This window comes from Alosa sapidissima, chromosome 19, assembly GCF_018492685.1.
Source record: "Alosa sapidissima isolate fAloSap1 chromosome 19, fAloSap1.pri, whole genome shotgun sequence".
In the NCBI taxonomy this organism is placed as follows: Eukaryota; Metazoa; Chordata; class Actinopteri; order Clupeiformes; family Clupeidae; genus Alosa; species Alosa sapidissima.
Window position 1 is genome coordinate 20539981 of NC_055975.1, and position 21293 is coordinate 20561273.

The 21293-nt window shown below is 47.1% G+C and overlaps 1 protein-coding gene across 5 annotated transcripts in view; it reads right to left on the reverse strand.

Moving 5' to 3' along the window:
* Positions 1 to 21293, reverse strand: part of mapkbp1 (mitogen-activated protein kinase binding protein 1) — a 52810-nt gene that overhangs the window by 27583 nt on the left and 3934 nt on the right. For 3 of the 5 annotated variants that reach the window (XM_042071930.1, XM_042071927.1, XM_042071928.1), the window contains 7 exons: positions 19221 to 19312; positions 7060 to 7122; positions 5464 to 5521; positions 2656 to 2826; positions 2061 to 2198; positions 1005 to 1187; positions 294 to 311 (listed from right to left, as the gene is read on the reverse strand). In XM_042071930.1, coding sequence (XP_041927864.1) covers positions 294 to 311; positions 1005 to 1187; positions 2061 to 2198; positions 2656 to 2826; positions 5464 to 5521; positions 7060 to 7122; positions 19221 to 19312 — 723 coding nt within the window. Of the gene's footprint in view, positions 1 to 293; positions 312 to 1004; positions 1188 to 2060; positions 2199 to 2655; positions 2827 to 5463; positions 5522 to 7059; positions 7123 to 19220; positions 19313 to 20553; positions 20835 to 21293 lie in introns of those variants that run through there. The other 2 variants (XM_042071931.1, XM_042071929.1) reach the window with 2 other exon arrangements.

The following is a 21293-nucleotide window of genomic DNA, read 5'->3' on the forward strand; positions in this document are numbered from 1 at the left end:
GCCACTGAGAAACATCCGCAGACTAAATACAGTGTGAAGACGATGTGATTGACAGAGTGAGTGGGGACTGGGTGATGAAATGCCTTAGCCTATGATGATTAGCATAACGATGACCTCTGACATCAAACACCCGATGGAGTGGACAGGTGGGCGTGATTGACAGTGGTGCTCTGGAGTGTCCAGCCAATGAACAGTGGCACTGGTGGGAGAGTGGGCGGGAGGGTGGCGGTGTGGACACCCAGCTTTAAGATGGGACACTGAGACGACAACTGCAGCACAGACAAGCGACTTACTGTGATGCTGTCATTTTTCTGGACAGTGTGTAAGGAGAGAAGAAGCAGAACACACTAATATTAGACAGCGGTATGGGAAGATTAACACGTGCACAGCTTCACACACACACACACACACACACACACACACACACACACCACACACACACTTGCCAGGCGGGCTAAAAATGACACAGACACAGCAGGGCCTCCCTGCACGCGAGACAGCTGGGAATCGGGCATGCCAAACATTTAGCCAGCAAAGCCCATGGGATGAGCCAGAGGCACTTCTACTATAGACAACAAAAACAAAACAAGTCCTCGATCCGGGCATAGCCTTTAATGATGCACAATCACTGAGGAAAATACTGCTTCTGCGTTCTGTCCGCTGAAACGTAGGGACACATTTATTTTCAGTGTGAACAATTCTGTAACAGGATCTCTGGTGGAGCACCTTGACGTACAGTATCAGGATACTCTGATCTACTACCACAGGCCACACCCCTGGGCGGGGACCCTTTAAACTATGGTGCTCGACCTCAACAATCTCTTAATCCGGAGAGGAAAACAACACCAATGAGGCTGCAGCTGTTCAGGTAGACAAATAAGCTTTGGAGCGGTCAAGGCATTGTCTCTGCCTGGTGCATCTGTTCCTAATAAAGAGGTAAAGTGTATCTTCGTCATGGTATGGCTAAATGCCAACATATTTATCCGAAGACTGGTCAAACTCACCCGCAGCTCGACCCATTTGTCCAGCAGCCGCTTGTCGTTGAACTCGCACAGCAGGCCCGACGTGGTGATGCAGAAGGTGCTGTCGGCCTTGCGGCCCTTCCCGCACGCCACGTCGCTGAAGAAGTTGTTGCGCAGCTCGCCCAGCAGACCTGAGCGGCCCAGCAGGGGCACCGTGGCGTTCACCTGGGGGCAAGAGACAAGAGGGGCAGCTCTTCATCGTCTCCCTCAGTAAGATCGGTCAAACACCACAAGTGACATTCTAACACCTTCGAATGAAGGGGAAAATAACAATCCGCAATTAACAGAATGAAAACATTAAATAAATCATCTCTAAAACGTCTGTTCCATTTGTAAATAATAAATGGGAGACAAATTGCTCTGTAACTTTCGTGCATAAATGGACTTGAAGAGGCCTCATGAAATTGCTGGGGGACAATAAAATCTGTGGAAATTATATACTGGTTTGATGAATAGCACTGATAGCAACTACTGTTATCGTGCAATTGCTGTGGGCAGGTCATCATTCAGAATGATTCTGTGGTCCCACTTGCTACTATAAGTAGGGATGCCTCTTTTTAACAAGGCAATCCAACGAGAAACGAGCCATTCTAGAATCAAGGATATTTCATGACAAATGCAGGAAAGCTACAAATGATGAGTAAGAACCTCTGCTGTGGAATACCGTGTTGAGCTTTCTGGTTTCTCACGGCAAATGAGATGCCAATAACGCTTGAATCAGCCACAATGCAGTGCGATTCGAAAAGAATTGAGCTGACATGAGGGCGTGAGGGTTGGTGGAACTTTAATCATTTGCATTTTGCATCTGTGCAATTCCCTCAACACACTTACCCCTGACACGAATTGAACTGAATCTACAACTGGCTCAGCACGTTTTTCACCGCATTCAAACCCCTAAGGACACGTGGCTTTGGATGAGACTCTGAGATCGATACACAGCGGACATTGAATTTCCCCACAAGAGCTAGAAAAATGTGGCTCGTGGCAGGAGGGATTTGGGTCGCTGGTTGAGGGAATGTGTTCTTCTAGCATACAGACCTTGGAGGACTTGGTGTGATCCAGGTACCAGAACTTGATGTGTCGGTTCCCGGCCGTGACAAAGTAGGAGCTGTCATCGGAGAAGGACACCGCCGCCACCTTGCTGGACACTTTGTTGGCGGCCACCACCACGTTTTTCTAGAAGGATTTGTGGTTTGGACAGGTGGGGAGGGAGAAGGAAAGAGGTACAAATTATTTCTAGCATTTATCTAGTCAGCATTTCCTGTGTGGTGCGTCCTGGTTTGGTCGATATAAAAAAGGGAGAAGAGCTCAGAATAGACCCTTAACAGATAAGAGAGGCCTGTTGGAGATCGACTTTATGGTTCTTCAGTTTTTCACTACGGCAAAGGTATTCCTTTCTGCTAACGTTACTCTTCATGTCCTTATATCATTCACTCATACAAGCAAAACAAGACCTCAACATTTACATGTATTCATTGAACAGACACTTTTAACCAAAATGACAGATCGTTACAGTACAGGAACACATTTCCATCAGCGCTCTCTGGGTGTGGACCCTGTGACCTTTGGCCCATCGCGTTGTCAGCATTTCCTTCTACCACACAGAGCTCTAGAGGAAGGAGCCTTTAGTCACCTTCCAGGCCCAGACGTTGACGATCATGTCGTGCTGGTAGCCCACGCTGACGATGTACTTGCTGTTGGGGGAGAAGGCCACACAGGCCACGCCGTACTTGTGCTCCTGGAGCTCGGCCACCTGCGTCCGCTCCACCGCGTCCCACACCCGGACCGCCGGCATGTGCCCGCTCTGGACCCAAACAGAGACCCAGAGAGGGGGATGTTAGGGAATATGTCAGTGTTTTAGTTCCCCTAACGCTAATGTTTTTATTTTTTTAATAGTGTTCTGGATGGGTGCTGTGTTGAGTTACATTTGGACAAAGTAGAGAAAGAGGAAGAGACATAGAAAGAGAGAGAGAGAGAGAATACTGTGTGTGTATGTATGTGAGCAACCCAGAGACCATGAGCCAGAGACAGACAGCATCACTGACAGATCAGTAATACCATTAATCTATGCAAAGCACAAATGAGTGATATTCAAACTGCAAGCATGACACCATAGCTACAGAGACGCACCGAGACACCAGTGTTCTCTTCACACAAACACGTCTGGAAACCGAGGCGGCCAAGCGACAGTTCGATTAAAGCCTTTAACCCCCTTATGCAACTCGATGGAGCACCCAAGATCAAGGGTGACAAAATGAGGACGTGCCTGGATTTAGTGCAGAACATCACCACAAGAACACAGGGCGCCTCAACTGCTCTCATGCAGGTGGATCTAAAAACAAACCCACAGTATTCAATACACACCTCCCTCATAGAGACCTAAAATGAAAACTCTTCAGTGGCTTTCTCTCAGCACATAAGTGGCTTTCTCTCAGCACATAAGTCATCCATGGCAGCACTAGCTAGCCATGAAAAGACTTTGATGTGCGGGGCTGTTGTTTTCCCTGGGGTTTATTTATATTGGGCAGGCGTGTGTCTGCGGTGGAGCTTGCCCATGCAGAGCGGCGTGGAGAGGTGCAGGGCCACGAGAGAGGTGGAGGCAGTGGCGAAGGAGCGGTGTGTGTGTGTGTTTGTGTGTGTGTGTGTGTGTGTGTGTGAGGTGGAGGCAGTGGCGAAGGAGCGGTGTGTGTGTGTGTGTGTGTGTGTGTGTGTGTGTGTGTGTGTGTGTGTGTGAGGTGGAGGCTGGCAGTGGTGGAGGAGCGGTGTGTGTGTGTGTGTATGTGTGTGTGTGTGTGTGAGGTGGAGGCTGGCAGTGGCGAAGGAGCGGTGTGTGTGTGTGAGGTGGAGGCTGGCAGTGGTGGAGGAGCGGTGTGTGTTTGTGTGTGTGTGTGTGTGTGTGTGTGTGTGTGGGCGGAGGCTGGCAGTAGTGGGGGTGTCATGGCGCACTCCGGGGGCAGCGGAGCTAATAAGAAACAAACAGGGATCGTGGAACAGGCGACAGCTGCTGATCCTCTGAGCTGACGGGGTTTACACACTGAAGCAGGGAGTGGGGCTGGCTGGCAAAGGACTCCCCATGTGTGTGTGTGTGTGTGTGTGTGTGTGTGTGTGTGTGTGTGTGTGTGTGTGTGTGTGTGTGTGTGTGTGTGTGAGAGAGAGAGAGAGTCAAAGGGATGGAGGGAGGAGGGGTGGCACTGGGGTAAAAGCCACCCGCTGGGTCCCTTCTGCCCCCATCTCACTCTCTTCTTTTTCTCTGACTCTCCTCTCCTTTTCTCTTTTGGCTTTTCAGCTCCCCCTCTCCGCCTGTCACCAGAACCAGACGGTGCCCTTTTCTGTCTGAGACTGCCTTACAAATCCCTGGCTTTCTAACTCCTTTCACCCTCTTCTCTCTCTCTCTCTCCTCCTCTCGTTTCTCGCCTCCGTTCACCTCTCTCTGACAGCAGACGGGAGAGTCTGTGTGTGTCTAGGCTAGCACTACCCCCCCCCCCACCGGCCCCGCGCGCAACCATGGCAACCGTGGTAAGCTCACACATACACTCACACTTCGCAGTCGCGCACTTGACTAATATGCCAGCACCATAACGGAAAAGGATTAGCCTGCCTCTCTCCGCGGGATATGCCACCAGTAAGAAGGGCTCGAGAACGATCAACATGAAGGTAGAGAAAGACAGAGTGATGACGAAGATGAGCGCAACCCCCCCCCCCCCGCCTCCTCAATCACGCCAGCTACAGGGATTCACTAACGAGCACAATCAAAACACTCCACAAATGTGTAGCAACAGACTCAGCTAGGAGCACAGGTGACACCATGGTGTACCAATCTCCTCGTGACATGCAGGATTCTGTCTATGCGGCAGTTTGCAATTTAAACTGATGTTTTGAGCTGGATTACAAAGACACTTTAAACACAGTGTTGATGGGATTACAGAGGATTTGCTACATACATAGCAAGGCGTGGCATAGGAAACATATCTGCATGAGAGGAGCGGGTTGAATCACAGTTGATTGTTAAAAATCTTTGTTGATGGTTAGTTGCTGAGAAACTCTTGAGAGGAGCAATTACTGATCTAGAATCAGCACTTTGGTGTGTCAGTGTTCTATTATTATTCTACACTGATATTATATAACCCCATGATAGGAATGGAGGGAATAGGCACTATTAAGGAGATGACCTCATCCTAGACCCTAGACCACTAATATAGAATTGTTTTACAGAATCGTATTTGTGCTTATTCGCCTGTTGTACGGACTCCCAGTGTGTAGGTCCTGTCTCAGGCAGGACCGTGAACAACCAGTTGAGCCCCTGCACATGAGCGATGTTTACCATGTGTGAGCGCTGACGTCTAAAATGTTAGAAAGGTCAATGCTCCCGGCCAAGTGCTCAAGGCTGGACTTGCATCCAAACACCTCACAGCACACGACACTGAAGGATTTGGAGACTCACCTCGCCAGTGACCATGTATTTGCCATCCGGAGAGAAGGATAGAGTGGTGATAGTTTTCCTGTGAGAAGAGAGATGGAGAGAGAGAGGGAGAGAGAGAGAGATGCGGGAAAGGGAAGAGGAAGAGGAAGTATTGAGAGTGCAGCTGAAGTGAATGCATCCTGCCCTCTCTCCACCAGCTTCCTGTCTACTCCTCAATCACAATGGCCTGCACTCAAATCCAGCGTGACCTAGAAATGTGCTCGCTGGTTTACAGGAAAAGAGCTCTTTTGTCTTCTAAGAGTCTCCCGTACAGCAACCAGTGACTGATGGTTATGTCCATGTACATTAGCAAGAATATCACAAACTATTAAGTATTGAGGTAGTTCAGTTCTCTGTATTGAGGCCTTTTATCAAGGTGAGACATCCTCTGGAGACATTACCTAACCAGTGTCCCCATGACACAATGAGCCTTTAGTCAGCACATACTGTATCACTCTGTCTGTATTGAAAAAACATGTTCTAGCATGTCAACAGTTTCGGCCTTGCTTAATGACTGGCAACGAAAATACAAAAAGTAAACAAACTGAACTCTAGGCTGTTTGTCCGTGACTGTTCTGGCCTGCCAAAAGCTCACTGGAACCTTAACCAATCTCATAATCGCTACTTTGGAAAACTATCTGATTAACTTAAGTACTGTAACACCGAAACATGGAAAAGCAGGCTCCATTTGCTTTACGGTGGAGAATAGACATATATGTAGGCCTACATCGGAGGTAACTCCTGTTATGCTACGCATTTCCCACAAGCTTCTACAGTTTCCTGAATCTCCTCTACCCCTCCAATCGCACATGGGTATCGGAGATCCCAATTAGTCAGGGCTGAGCCAAACAGTTGTCAAACAGGTGGTCCAGACCCAGGCATCGCTGCAGCTGAGGGGGCATAGAGTTGGGACAGCGTTAGGGGCCGAGGGACAGCTGTGGCTAGGCTTTCAGGGTGGAGCTGGCAGACCCCATAATCACAGAGCTCTTTGGTGTTCGATTAGAAGGAGGTGATAATGAGCAGGCTTGGGAGGTCTGTGTCAATTATGCAGCCGGCTGAAGACCAAAGGGGCAGGCTATCATATGACAACACAATAACAGGGTTAAATTTAACACTGAGGCATAATGTATGAGCTACAGTACACCAGGCGCGTAACTGAAGCGTTCCGTTCGCAAAGCGTAAAATCTATTTTAAAAGATTGGTCTTTTTTTTCGAATGTATGCGCCGCTATCACGTCTGGTGAAGCTACTTCCATTGATTATAGTGGCAGCTAATTGTTGCAGCAGACGCTACGCGAACGGAACGCTTCAGTTATGCGCCTGGTGTAGTAGTGTATAGCTCATACCTTAGAGTAACAAGTTGGTATAAATGATGTAGCTAAATTAATAGGCAATGTAGCATGGTGTATCATCTAAACTGTTGAACATATGAGGTAGGAATGACTTTTATTACAAATTATATATGGTACTTCTGAGGTCACTGTATATTTTTTGGATAAATGATTAGGTTAGTAATAGTATTTATGATGTGGTTTGTTTTACATTGCTTCCAGAAAATGGAGAGAAATTCAAATTGTACCTGAAGCTGTTGACGATGTGATGCTGCTTGTTCTTTTTAGGGTTCAACAACACCACGACGCATCTGAGAGAGAGAGCGAGAGAGAGAGAGAGAGAGAGAGAGAGAGAGAGAGAGAGAGAGAGAGAGAGAGAGAGAGAGAGAGAGAGAGAGAGAGAGAGAGGCACAGTTTTGAAATTTTGCTCAAGAGAGATGCAGCCCGTTTTTAATATCCAGTAATATTTCAACAGGGAGTTGACACAATAGCTGACAGGAACAGGAGAAAATACAGCATGCAATATCCGCAGCAGCTTTAGCCGCTGCCGTTGCCATCATCATAACTAACATCATAACAGAGGGGTCGTTTGGCTGAGTGATTCTCAAGAGCCTCCCAGTTATACAGCCATTTCCATGCAGGCGGCTCTGTAAGGGTGAGATTGTGTGTGTGTGTGTTCTTTGTTTTAATCTTCAAACAGGGGGGAAATCTCCACGATCCCCCTGAAAGGACCATAAACATACTGGGGCTTTCATCAGGTTAAATGGCTGTGAGTAGTGCACACGGGGTGTCATTTAGGTCCATCACTGGGGCGGAGTGCCACAGCACTCTGAGCAGTCTAGGAAAGGATGATACTCCAGGCAGGAACAAAGCAACATTCTCCCTCAACGAGAATGGCCTTGCATTTGTTTTAAACCAAAATATATAATTGGTCTTTGTGACATGTGCTTATGAAGTTGTGTTTATGTAGTTCATGGTCTGAAGATGTAATTCCATTCATACATAGCTTATCGAGAAAGTCATCTGAGGCTGATGGAGAACGATTTAAGGCCCTAATTTAAATGTCAGGCTAAGCGAAAAATCGGGCAACACAGTGTCTGATGCGTGAATTATATTGATCATGTGGCAAGTGGGAACATTAAACTGACTCATCTTGGAGGGATCTCTTGAGTTTCATTCTGTTACTAAGCAACTAAACTTTGACCAGATCAAAATAGGTTCTGTTGACAGGTGAATGTGTGTGTGTGTGTGTGTGTGTGTGTGTGTGTGCGCGTGTGCGCGTGTGTGTGTACAAGAGGTAAGATGTTGCATAGATTGAGAGGAGGATCACCTGAAATACACACAAACACACCCTTTCTAACACAAAGAAGAGAGCCAAGAAAGAAGAGAGCCAAGAAATAAGACCGCCAGGGAAACAGACCCCCCCCCCCCCTCCACACACACACACGCGCACACACACACACACACACACACACACTTCAACAGCCTTAGCCAGTCTTATGTAGGCCTTGGCTGCTGGCTCAGGGCCATCTGTGGGGCTCTCTCAGTAAACACTCTGGCCAGTCTTTGAGCTCTGGAGGCTCCAGCTCGTGCTTTACGCTGGTGTCACCTCCACATCCATCTCTGGGCCCCCTGCAGCGCCGCAAAGCCCACAATGCAACACTGTCCGGTCTCCACGCCCACACCAGCACAGAAAGAGGCTGTGGCTGTCCTCTGAATCAGCCTCGTCTGTGCCTCTGTGGCGTATTTTACGACCCTGTATGACTGCAACAAAGCCGTGGGCCCCGAGGAAAGAGGGAGAAAGAAATGGGCTCTCATGTATCAATAAGACATCACTCAGCGAGCCCAGAGCCGCAGATCCAGACCTGTCCAGCCGTTAGAAGTTACGGAGACGTCGGAGGTGGATGAGCGAGGTCAAACTGGGGGAGTAAAGGTGGAGCACAGGGCGTGGGTTCCTTGACAGGTCGTAATGCCATGATTGGCTTGAGTAGTGGCAGGTATTTATAGAGGTCGCCGAGAGGATTGGAAGTGCTCAAATCAATGGGATTGTGTGCGTATGTGCGTATATGAACTTGTGAAAACATTCCAGACAGAGTCCCAGCATGTTTATCAGGAGCGCAAAAATGTAAAACAAAGAAAAACACACAAAAAAAAATACACCACGAAAGACAGAAAGACACACAGACTGACAGGAAGAGAAGAAAAGACAGAAGACACATAGACAAAGAAACAAAGAATGGCCGAAAGAGACAAAGACTGACTGAGGGAAAGGAAGGCAAATAGAAGCCCAGCCATCCATCCCCTCCTCCTGACACCAGTCCTACCATGCTGACTAAAATGTGGCGAAGGGGCACATCTGGTGGATGGGCAGTGCCGGTCTGCGTGGAGCGTTTATCGAGCGGGCTCGTTTTTCACCCCGACTGCTCCGCTGAGAGAGGCACTGGGGTCGTGGGGAGCGAACTCATCTCTACCCCAGACAGATTATTGATCAAATTCCCCCTTTCAAAACAGATGCACCAACTCCCCGGCCTCCAATCTTGCTGTAGGGGTGTTTGACCAAAACAACACACACACACACACACACACACACACACACACACACTTCTCTAGCTGTGAAGTTGACATCTATGTTACAATCTGAATCTTGAGCAGACATCACACTAGAGAGGTTGCTCTGAAAAATAAATAAATAAAAAAAAACCCTTGTGTGTTTTTTCTTTCCCCCTGTTCCTTCTAGGTTGATCTGGGATGTCTGATCTCTCCCTGCACCCTGGGGAGTCTGGAGAAATAGGTCTCGTTGAAGAGAAGAAGAAAAAAAAGGCGTTGCCACGGGGCACTTTCAGGCTAAGATGTATCTAAATGAAGCCTGTGCTCAGCCGCACTACAGTGAACTACAGAGAGTCTGTCTATGGAAACATGCCCATAAGAAGAGTTGGTTCCAATGAACATGTGTGCTTTATATCTCTTTCCCCTCTCTTTCATTGTGGTCATCATTAGAGACATCTCTCCATAGTTGTAAATTAGACCAGACATATGGCTAAATGTAGGTCAATCCCTTGAATATAACATGCATGCGAGTTTGGAGTTGAAACCAGTGAGATTTACAGAATTTATATCCTGTATACTGTCTTCAGCCCAAAGTGCACAGATGATGTGCATTCATTACTTCTATGATAGCATAAGTTGACCTACTTACAGCGGGATATAGAAGCTTGGACTGAATGGCCTTACCATAGATACAATTTAATTCTATGGTCCTCAAAAAACCTATTCATTATGATTGGCCATCTCAAGCAGTACTCAGCAGACGCAGACACGCAGACACACACACACACACACACACACACACACACACACACACAAAGCCTGTGAACACAGTGTGTGTTGACTGTCCTGGGTGTAATGTGTACACACCAAACAATTCGTGTGTTTACTTGCAAAATACATAAACCTCTCCTCACAGGTCTGTGTTGACTCAAAGCAGCAGGTCTGACACTTTTCCTCTGTTTGAGACATTATCAGGGAGGGAAAATGTGCTCATTAGTGAAAAGCTAAACCAAAGTCCTTTTAGGCAAGTCCCTCCACTCGGCGGCCATTTAGCAACGCTTTTAGGGCACTCGTCGGGCATCCATTTCGGCATAAATGCACGTGCGCAAGGCTTCACGACACCAATCTTGCTCCAGCGGCGAGATCACAACACATGATTAGCACAATGTATTCACATCACACCACATGATTGGCTCAATGTATTCACATGTCGACGTTTTGCCGAGGAAGGGGTGGGATATGTGTAGACAATGGCCATATTGGCGTGACAAGTATTTTTTGAGTGCTGTGTCTCCACATTAGAAAGTCTCTGGCTAAACTTACCACACCTGAGGGTTTTTGTGCAGAATAAAATAACAAAGGTGTGATCAATCCTACACAAAGACATGGGAGGGTGTGAACCACAATAAAGTTTTATTTCACAAAGAGGGCAAACAGATCAACTGTAGGCAAATTGACTTTAGACCAAGCTGTCTGCTAAATGACTTAAGCGTATGCAAATCTTCCTTGAATAAATATTTGCCTATTTCAATTAAACCGCATGATTTGCATTTTTATGACTTAAAATGTGTGCCAATATTTTTGCAGTGGGTAAAAGAATTAAAACACAGCACTTCAGCAAGTTTACGTAAGAATAAAGAAAAGAAACATTCACAAGAGTACAGTGCAGGCTGCGCAGTCCAGATGCTAGCCTCAATTCTTTTCCCATCCCAAATGGCCTTTTATGCTGTTCAGCTGTGGCCCACAGTGTAGCTCCGGGGGAGCTACGCTTGTCCTGGCTGTTGGTCAGGCCCTCTACAGTGGACAGATTATCGTCAGCCTGAGCTGGGACAATGACGGCCCTCTGCAAGCGACGCTGATTCGGTGGGTGGAGGGCGAGCGCTGCGCTAACGCTACAGAGCTCCAGTCGAGCGTGGCTAACTGTTGACTGCACTGCACAAATGAGGAGCATAGCTGAGGGTCAAGGCTATGTCTCTTCTAACTCACTCACTCATGTACACACACACACAGGCACAGACACACACACACACGCACGCACACGCACACGCACGCGCACAGGCACAGGCACACACAGGCACAGACACAGACACACACGCAGACACACACACACACACACACACAGTACAAATACACCCTCAAACACACACTTGTTTTGATAATTTAACAGTGAAAAGAAATAGCCTCCCCTGGGCGAGTAGTACAAACAGACCTACAGTACTATGCAGAAGTCATGGAGCGCAGGGTGAGGAAAGAAAAGGAGCTCGAGTCAGATTCATTCTGCATTCTTCTGATGTAATGGTTTCTGGTTTCTTCCCTGCAGATGTCCTGCAGCCGTCAATTATTTGGACAGTGCAGGTCAAAGTGGGGTGCAGAGAGAAGAAGCTCCCTGTGTGTAAAAACACCGTGCAGATGTGGAGGTAAAGTCAAATAGCTACAAGAAACTCTGACCATTTATGATAGTGGAAAGTGTTTTGAAATGCAAAACAATTTCTGGGCAAAAATAGTGGTCAAAAATCGGGCTGCGTCACTCCGCTAAACTGAGTAACATCACTGGTACTGTGAGGTGAACCTAAACTACAGGTTCCCCTTTAATGACTCTATATGATAGTGATTCAACATGTGGTAAGAATATGTAGGCTATGTGTGTGTGTATGTGTGTGTGTGTGTGTGTGTGTGTGTGTGTGTGTGTGTGTGTGTGTGTGTCTGCACTCCACATACAAACTCAAGCCAGGGAATGTACGAAGTGATGTCTGCTCCATGCCCCAGGAGACTGCCAAAAATCCTGATGCTAACTGGCTGGCTCCACCACACTGCAAACAGTACCAGACACATCGGTGTTGGGAGCCACACCCTGCGTCCTTCACTCCGAGTAAACCCAATGTGGTCTGGCCATTCCCAGCTGAGGGTGCAACGCCAAAATGGAGTCAAACACTTAACCGCCAAAGCTGTCTGCTGCAACCCACAAACACACACAAACGCACGCACACATAGCATGCAAAGCCTGGTTACCTGGAAACAAAAAGAATCTTGCTTAGGTTTCATCTCCCTCCAAGGAAGCAGGAATCAAACAGGATTAAGTATTGGGCTGAGTTTTGTTATGCTCTTTGTACTGCTTAACTGTTCTCTGTTTCTGGTGAGATGAGTCACACACCTAAGCATCATGCACACAGCGCAAATAAGCAAATACCACAGGAAACCAGGATACGATGACAACACTGTGGGTCAGAAGTTTCCCCCGCCGTATGTGCTTCATACCCTGAAGGATCCAACCACTACGATGACTACAGTATATGGAGAGGGGAAAAAAAAGAAAGAAACGATTGAATGAAATGCAAAGAGAAAGAAAGGCAGGGAAGCAGTAGGATAAGCCAGCCCTGGAGTAATGTCGAGGGGAGTTCACACGACGACTCCTTTTGATCTCCCTCCTCTTGCTTTGAGAACACAGGGTGGCGGTCAACATGGCGCCATTATTCTGAGACTGATCAGCTGCAATACTACAGGAAATTAAGTAGGCTAACAAAAGAAGGGGTGGCGTGGTGAAAGCCGAGCAGACGCCTCCACCCGGGGGGGGTGGGGGGGTTGTAGCGGACCGGACGGTCACCACAGCCCATCTGGTGAGCGCAGGATCAGGCAGGGATGGACAGGTGGTCAGGCCCCCACTCTTGGAAGTAGCACTGGTGGGGAGGAGGGATATCACATATCGAACTGGCCTCCCCACCCTGCTGCTAGCCTGGTCTGGCCCTTCGGAGCCTTGGCCCTCTGGTGATCCCACACCAGCCTTGGCACTGCGCTGACCTCTGCATTGCCGTGGGGGGAACCCTGCCTGCGGAACTCTCCGGAACCTCATGGAGCTTCACACAGCCTTGATTCACTCCCACCCACCCACACACACACACACACACAAACACACACACACACACATCTGAGGGATTCTGTCTGCATGCCTCTGGCAGTCGTAGCGCTTGGCAGATACAGCCACCGGCCGAGAGGCGAAGGGTCTATCCCCCTAAAGCCTCAATCCCCTGCTGGATCTGCTTGTTAATTCCGCAGGAAATTGAAGGGAATGTTTTAAAGCTACGCTGGAACCGCTTGCAGAAACATTCTATAAGAACTCAGCACTACCATTACAACACAGAAGAAACGGTTACGTTTAAAATTAAGAAAATGGAAACAGAAGTGGTTCCACTTAAGGCTGTTATGACAAGACCATTTCCCCCTCCTCCTCCCTCCTACATTAACAGTGGCTTCTGATATTCCGATGTGTGAAGTGATTTGTCCAAACACACTCCTGTCCACCACGAGGCAAACACGCTGCTCACTGCATTAGAGCACATTTGGCGTAAATAATGGTTGCATAATGCAGCGGTGGAATGCTTGTGTAACACCCTTTTTAAATATGTCTCTTCTAAAGAGGGCACAGCAAGGTCACACAGGCACAATGGCCCTACACAAACAGTGTCACACTGAGGGTGTAGAGCAGGGAGATGGCGGTCATCCCCACCGTGACCACTGCCCTGTGTGAGGGTCCTCCAGGGGACAGGGAGTCTGGGAGGGTGCAGGTAAGTTGGTGCAGCAGAAGCTGCTGAGCCTGTGGGTGGTGCTACGTGGTGGTGGTGCTGTCCGGGACCCCCGAATGCTGCAATGCAGCAAAGCGGTAGACCACCCCCCCAAAGCACCGGCAGGTTTTTCTTTTCTTTTCTTTTTTTTTTTTTTTTTTTTTTTTAAATGCGTCCACTCACTGCAGAAAGCATTCCCTTTGGCTCTCTCTCTTTTTCTCTCTCGATCTGTCTCTCTCTCTCTCTCTCCCTCTCAATCTGTCTCACTCTTAGACTCACATGCACACCTTCCCATCTGTCTCTCTTCCTCCCTGTCTCTCTTTCACACTCTCTCACACACACACACACATATATACTACATTTACACACATAAACACACAGTCACCTTCAGTCTTTCCCCTCCCTTTTTCATTCCCTCATACCCTCTCTGCCTCTCGGCGTGGCTGCAGCGAGCCGCTCTCTCTCTCTCTCTCACTCTTTTTTCTCGCTCTCTCTCTCCTTGCCTCGCCTCTGTCTGTCCTCAGCTGTGCTCTCTCCTCACGTAGCGCTACTGACCCACTTTACTGCAGTGCTTTCCTGGTGGGGGGGGAGATGGGGAGAAAAAGAGAGAGAGGGAGAAAAAGAGAGAGAGAGAGAGAGGGAGAGAGAGAAAGAGAGAGAGAGAGAGGGACCCTGACACACATTTTCATGCATGTTTGATTAATACAGTGGGCCGATTATAGTGGCCGCCTGGCACGCACACACAGCCATTTCACATTCAGGCTCATCACTGGCACTCATTCATTATACAAAACGCGTCTTCTGCCAGTTAAATAACATCCCAGCACAAATGTCCAGAAGCTGGTTACAGAAGAGAAATATCCATCCGAAATCCATCAAAATATCCGAGTGACTCACAAAAGAAAGCAGATAGGCATCAGATAAACAAGCTCTTTAAACTACATGGAGTTGAGTGAGTAGTCCAGATAATGAGTCGTCTGGCCGATGTGGAGAGGGACAAATTACAGTCATTTGATAAGGATAGTGGCATTTGCCTCTTTACCTACAGGGCAGGCAAAATGTGTTTGCCAAATCACAAGTGCTCCTCATTTACATGTTTTTTTTTTTCATTCAGACAGGCAGGCTTTTCTAGTTCCGCCTGTCTCAGTGAGTGGATGAGGTATGACACACACACACACACACACACACACACACACACACACACACACACACACACACGAACACACTCACATGTGCACACAAAGCATGCATGATACAATTATGCACTGCAAGAAACCAGTGCCTAATAAGGACATCACGGCCCAATACCCTCTGACAGAACTCAAGCAGCTGAAAACAATGTTGTGAAATGTTGAAGAGTTTCTGTACTTGGGTTTAATCGAATCAACACTTCATATATTTTGCCGTCACTTTTTATTTGAGCTGCAAATCACAACAGGATAAAGGCTGCAAATCTACAACATAGCCCTCTTACGTTGTTATAAAATATGACATGTTTAGACACAGCAGACTGCAAAAATGACACCCGAAAAAGGATCTGTTCCAGAGTCAGTCTGAACGAGAGACAAAACAAGAGATCCCCTGGAGCCCTAACTAATAAAACTGTCTCAGAGCTTGACCTGTACCAAATTAAGTGCATCGTGCAAGAAACGAGGCTGTGGGTTCCATTAGCAAACCATTACAGCCTTATTCACCGCGTATTACCTCACACAATCGATACTAATTGATTTAGTATCCACACTCATCCACAATAAATCAATTTTGTGTCTACATTCTCACAAAGCCAGGTTAAGAGATAACGTGTGTATATACAGTGGCTGAAAACCACCACAGCCCTCCGACAGACTTTGGCCAATCATGGGTCTTTGGCACTTTCACAGTTCGCCTCAATGCAGCACTTCAAGAACTGAAAAACGCTGCAGCGAAATGACCCATTGCCATGGAGAGATTCGACTATGGCCATGAACGTGTGTGTGTGTGTGTGGTAGTGAGTGTTTCACAGGCAGTACACAGTGGGCTCTGGAGCTTGGTTGCATTCTCCGAGTCAATTGCATTCGTTTAGCAACTCCAACAAAGCCGTGCAGGCTTGGTAATGGAATCACTGCTCTCTACAATCCTATTGGCCAATACCCTAGAGGGCCAGTTACTTCTTCGACAGCTGCAAGAGCTTGCCGATTGACCCTTTACACACACACACACACATACACGTTCCTGCTCAGAAACAGCCAGATAGCAACTGTGAGTCCCTGAGCAAATCCATAAGCTGCTGACAGTGCATTAACAGGAGGGGAGGGGGGCGGACGGACGAGGGTGGGCTACAATAGAGCATAAAGCTGCAGCCTAAATTGGGGTTCAAATAAACGGCGTGCCGTCAACAGCCCACCACCAATCGGATTCCCTGTATGCCCACCCGGACCTCAGACTGACAGCCTCAAATAGGAACGCCACCGCAGCAACTTCCAGCAAAATCCACTTAACTCCTCTGCTTTGACGATGGACACACACAAATACAGTGCTTATAATCAAAACATAGAACTGGCCTGTGTGCACACGCAGATGTGAGACCATCTGTGTGTGCGTGTGTGTGTGTGCGTGTGTGTCTTTCAATCATCAACTAAAAGGCCCAAGAAAACCAGGTGGACGCTCTCCCAAGCCAATCGATCTCTCTTGCTCCACAATTTCACGCCGTGCTGAGATAAAAAAAAAAACACACACGCTGGAGCCTAATGGCATCCAGATTCAAGACTCGCAGGGGTCGGACATGGGTCTAGACCACAGCACCACTTTTACCAAGGTGCTACAAGTTGTCTAAACTGATTGACTGCACTTTGGAGTCCTTGTCGACAGCTAGGCTCTGTGCATTTATTTATTTCTACACTGGACCTGATTACTCAAGGGATCTGTACCTGTTCCATGTGTTATGTCCCAACTAGTTTTCAAACTAACCGATCCTCATACATGTGTTTGTGCGTCTGGTTAGGTGAACACAACAAGCGCCAGCGTATGGGAATCCGTTAGCTTGACATGTTTGTTAGCTTGTCTGGACATTACACCTACGTTCTGGCCCAGAATCACGCTCCAGTCTGAGCTGCTCTCTAACCCATTACTGTAACCCAACTGTCCTCTGATGTAAGGGGACGCTCTTCAGAACCCTGCGGACCGTCAACTCATGAGATGGCGAGTGGCCAGCGAGGAGAGAGGACTGTTTTTTCACACAAGCTGAGCAGCAAAGCCTAATGAGATTAAGTGGCAACCCCATGTGACAGACGGGGGGGGGGGAAACGTTTTCTTTTGCTGGTATGACGGAAATCTATTACAACCTGTCCTTTTTGGAAAGGAAAGTGAAAGGATGTGATGCAAAACATCTCTGAGAACTAGCAAAACCTGTAGGACACATTAAGGTCCATGCGGAATTCAGATTCCAACTACAAGCATTACATATAGGCTAGTAGACCGCTGACTGAAAACTAAATTGTCAGTTGTCTAAGGATAGACACTATTTTGTAATCTAGCAGTAGTAATTTAGCTGTAGTCTCTTGAGTCGTAATGTTGTAGGAGTCTGGAGTCAGAGTTCACGGTCTGGTATGTCCCAAGGCCCCCCCGTCTGAGATCTGAGGGGTTTTGAAAACAACCTATTAAAAGCACTGGATGTAGTCATGGGCGGACCCAGTCACAGATAACCAAGTTACCAGTGATTAAATCTTCAATGTGGACACAGAGTACTCCCAGTCCGACTGCCTTAGAAGGGAACTCCTGTTTAGGTAACACAATTAAATTACTGTACAGCTCAAAAGGGCCAGGATGTAATCGAACACAAAATGTTGACTTCATTGAAAATAAAGGGCAGTTTTAGCCTCTGCTGTAGACCACTATACGGGTTTACAATGGATACCATTCATTCTTCAAATAGTTCACATAGTCCTACAGAAAAAAATGCCACCGATGTGACAAAACACTTTGTTTGGACGAATGCTGTGGGACATTACATGCATAACATACTTTGTTTGTACTGGGAGTACCAGGCACACTGTAAATCAAAGCACGAGTTCTTACTATTACCCCGAACACCATTGATTAGCTTTCAGCTGGTTAGGATCAGGTGATCGTTGGCTGACCAATATGTTGACTTTGCATCACTTAATTAATTGTAAAACAGATTGATCTCTTCAGTGAAGCCTGATATGCAAGTATGCAGTACTGTAGACTGGAACTAATGGCTGAACTCTGGTTCTGCAGGACGAGTCTCCAGTTAGTGAGCACTGGATTAACCCCAGACCTCTGAGGTCGAGTGTGGCAGCAGACGCATTTCTATTCCCTCCCCGGGTCTCTGCAGTGGAGCTCGGGAGGGACTCACTCACGCCTGGCCAGCTCAGAGCGCTAAACCCCTCCTGCCTGAGACAGCGTTTCCTTCCAGCAGCACACACACACACACACACACACACAAACAGAGACACACACACACACACACGCACAGCTGAGAGTGCTGAGAGACGAGTTTCCGTTGAATCGCCTCCATGCTAGCCCAAGTCCCTGGGCCCAGTTAAATCATCTGGCTGTTTCCAGATCAGCGCTAGGGGTTCATTCAGAATTCCCTTTGTCATTTTTATTCATGTCTCTTTCCTTCAACAGTCTTTCACCAGGGATATCCCTGCCTGAAGCATGCTTTGAACAGAGGGGGGAGGGGAGGAGCTGGGTTGTAGACTACAGAGGTTTTTTTATTCTGTCTCGCCTGACAACGAATGTATTACAAGTGTAATAGTGGCAAATGGAAAAACTGACAAAAAGCCAGAGAATGAACACAGCTGACAGGGAACAGTGTCTGTGTGTGTGTGTGTGTGTGTGTGTGTGTGTGTGTAAAGAAAAAAATATATATTGCCACAGCTCACAACAAGACTGTGCAATGACAATTCACTATGCTCCACAACAACAGTGGCTCTGTCTCTACCGTAAATGTAGCTTCAGCAAATCTCTGTAAAATCTGGGCACTGAATTCTGTATACAAAACATTGAACCGTCACCAAGTAGCATAACGCATAATGATCTCTCGAACCAGCAAACTGCTCCATTAATTCAAGTGCTTCTCGGAAATCTCCAAGGAGCCGACCAGATCCATTTTTACATTTGTCTCAAGTAGTCACAAGAGAGAACATGCATGAATGGCATCATGCAAAGCATGCTATCCCCTCTTAATGGAAAATACTGTTGGGTTTTGATCTTCTTTGAAGCTTTAGTGATTCTATTGTTCGCCGTTTTCTCTGTTGTGTTTCCTGTGAACTGTGTGTTAGTGCTGCTGACTTCACACTCACCCTGCAGGGTAGGCCACCAGGCCTGAGCGCGGGTCGCTGGCCAATGCTCGGTTCCCCGATGTGGTGATCCCCAAGACCTTCTCAAGCGTAACCTGCGAAAACAACATGGGAGAATTGAGTCAACATGGACACGGCCACCTGTATTATCAAAAACAGTGGACAATAGTCTTTATCATGAGACTAGCATTGACCTGAAGCAGATAGTTGGATTGTTTTGTTGTGTTGCTATTTGCATGTTTGGCAAGCTAGTCTGAGACTCAAGACACACAAAGCAAGCTTATAGAGGAATGTGACTAAGAGACCAGTTCACAGTTCCATGGTGATTTGCCAAGGACATCAACAAACCTTAGCAGGAAAGACTCAAACATTTGATTATTATCTCAATATTTACAAGGAAAAAGTGGAGTTGGAAACAACAAGCAAGGCTATGTTATATTTCCACATAAAAGGGTTTCATAGTGTACTGTTCCAGCAATGTAGGTCACACTTCCCTTGCTCCTTGTTGATTTATATTGAGTGTTTTAACACGTCGGAAGCTCTCATTGATCAACTCTTCAAACACTATTGCCAAGTAGGCCTTGTGTAACTGTGAATTGTGTAGCGAACCTGAGGACGCTGTATGCGAAACGCGTTTTACTCAGTTTTACTGCAGTAGAGCGGTCTTATTTTTGCTATTTAGGTATGTTCCTGCAATTTACCTGCACCTAACCAGGCTGTGCGTGGATCTTGGTTTGATTTGGAATAACTTATTAATATATTTGGAATAACTTATTAATATATTTGGACTGCTGATGGACCAGGAGTGGTGACTCTACTTTAGCCCAAATACCGTAAACATGATGAGGAACAACATGCTAAAGATTTGGTCAAGCCAGCTGGAATTAGACACGACGAACTTTGCTGACGGACGATCATTTAAACGTCCAAAGATATTTAAATTGAAAATGTTCAGTCACTTCAGAATTCATAGTGCACTGTAGACTAGAAGCATTATAACAACATCTGGTCAATACCTTCTCCATCTCTGTTTCAAACACTCAACAAAATGATTGCCTAGCTCAACTACAAGATCAAATTTCTTTCAAAGAGCCCAAAAACAAGGTCATGGGGTTATTCCCCATGGCACAAACATACATATGCTACTTTTAACTTAAAGGTCTGCTAACCACATGCAAATGTGTACGACAGATATGAAGCTTACATACAAGCACTGTTAATTTAAAGTCCTCAAATCATCAGTAGTGTCAGCTGGGTGTTTCACCAGCACTGCATTAAAAAAACCTTTACAGTAGGCTAGATAAAGCGAGCAACGTTAGCCTGTATCAGCACTTACAGTGGGTCCTCTGAGCTTAAAAACTGTTCTCGGCTGCAGCATTTTCTCAAAGTGCCCATTTAACTCAGCTCACAGTGCGTTTCCCCCTCCACAGGAAGCCCTGCCTGCATCCAGCTGTGCCCAGGGGTAAGTCCTGACTGGACACTTCGTGTCGCCACGTCAACAAGCTGATCTAGGTCTGGGTCAAATCCATCAGCCATTTCAAAAAAGTTAGGCGCATTGTTCTCACAAAAGAATGCACATACTCACTATAGGAAGGGGGAGGCAGACAGAGAGAGAGAGAGAGAGAGAGAGAGAGAGAGACAGAGAGAGAGAGAGAGAGAGAGAGAGAGAGACAGAGAGAGATAGAAACTTAAGCTAACAGCTGGACACAGCACTGTCCATCCCAGTCACTCTGTCTCACAAATGAGCGTGTCAGCTGTGTTCTGACTGTATTTGTTGATCGAGGGAGGCTCATCACATGACAACGCACTTCTTCTGACTTCTGTGGAAAACACTGCACGGCTTCCACCAGCAGCCCGTATTTTGTGTTTTCATCACCAAGGTTTCATCAAGCACACACTACCACCCCACCACCCCCCTTTTCAATGCTTGTCATGGGCTCAAGGTGATTTCTGGTGCTGCTGTAGCAAGGCCACATGGTAATAACCTTGCTAGCGTGCCTGGCTTACTGAGCAGCGATAAACACATGGCCTGTTTTTTTGCACAGAGCTATTCTGTTATAAATCAAAGAAGCTCAC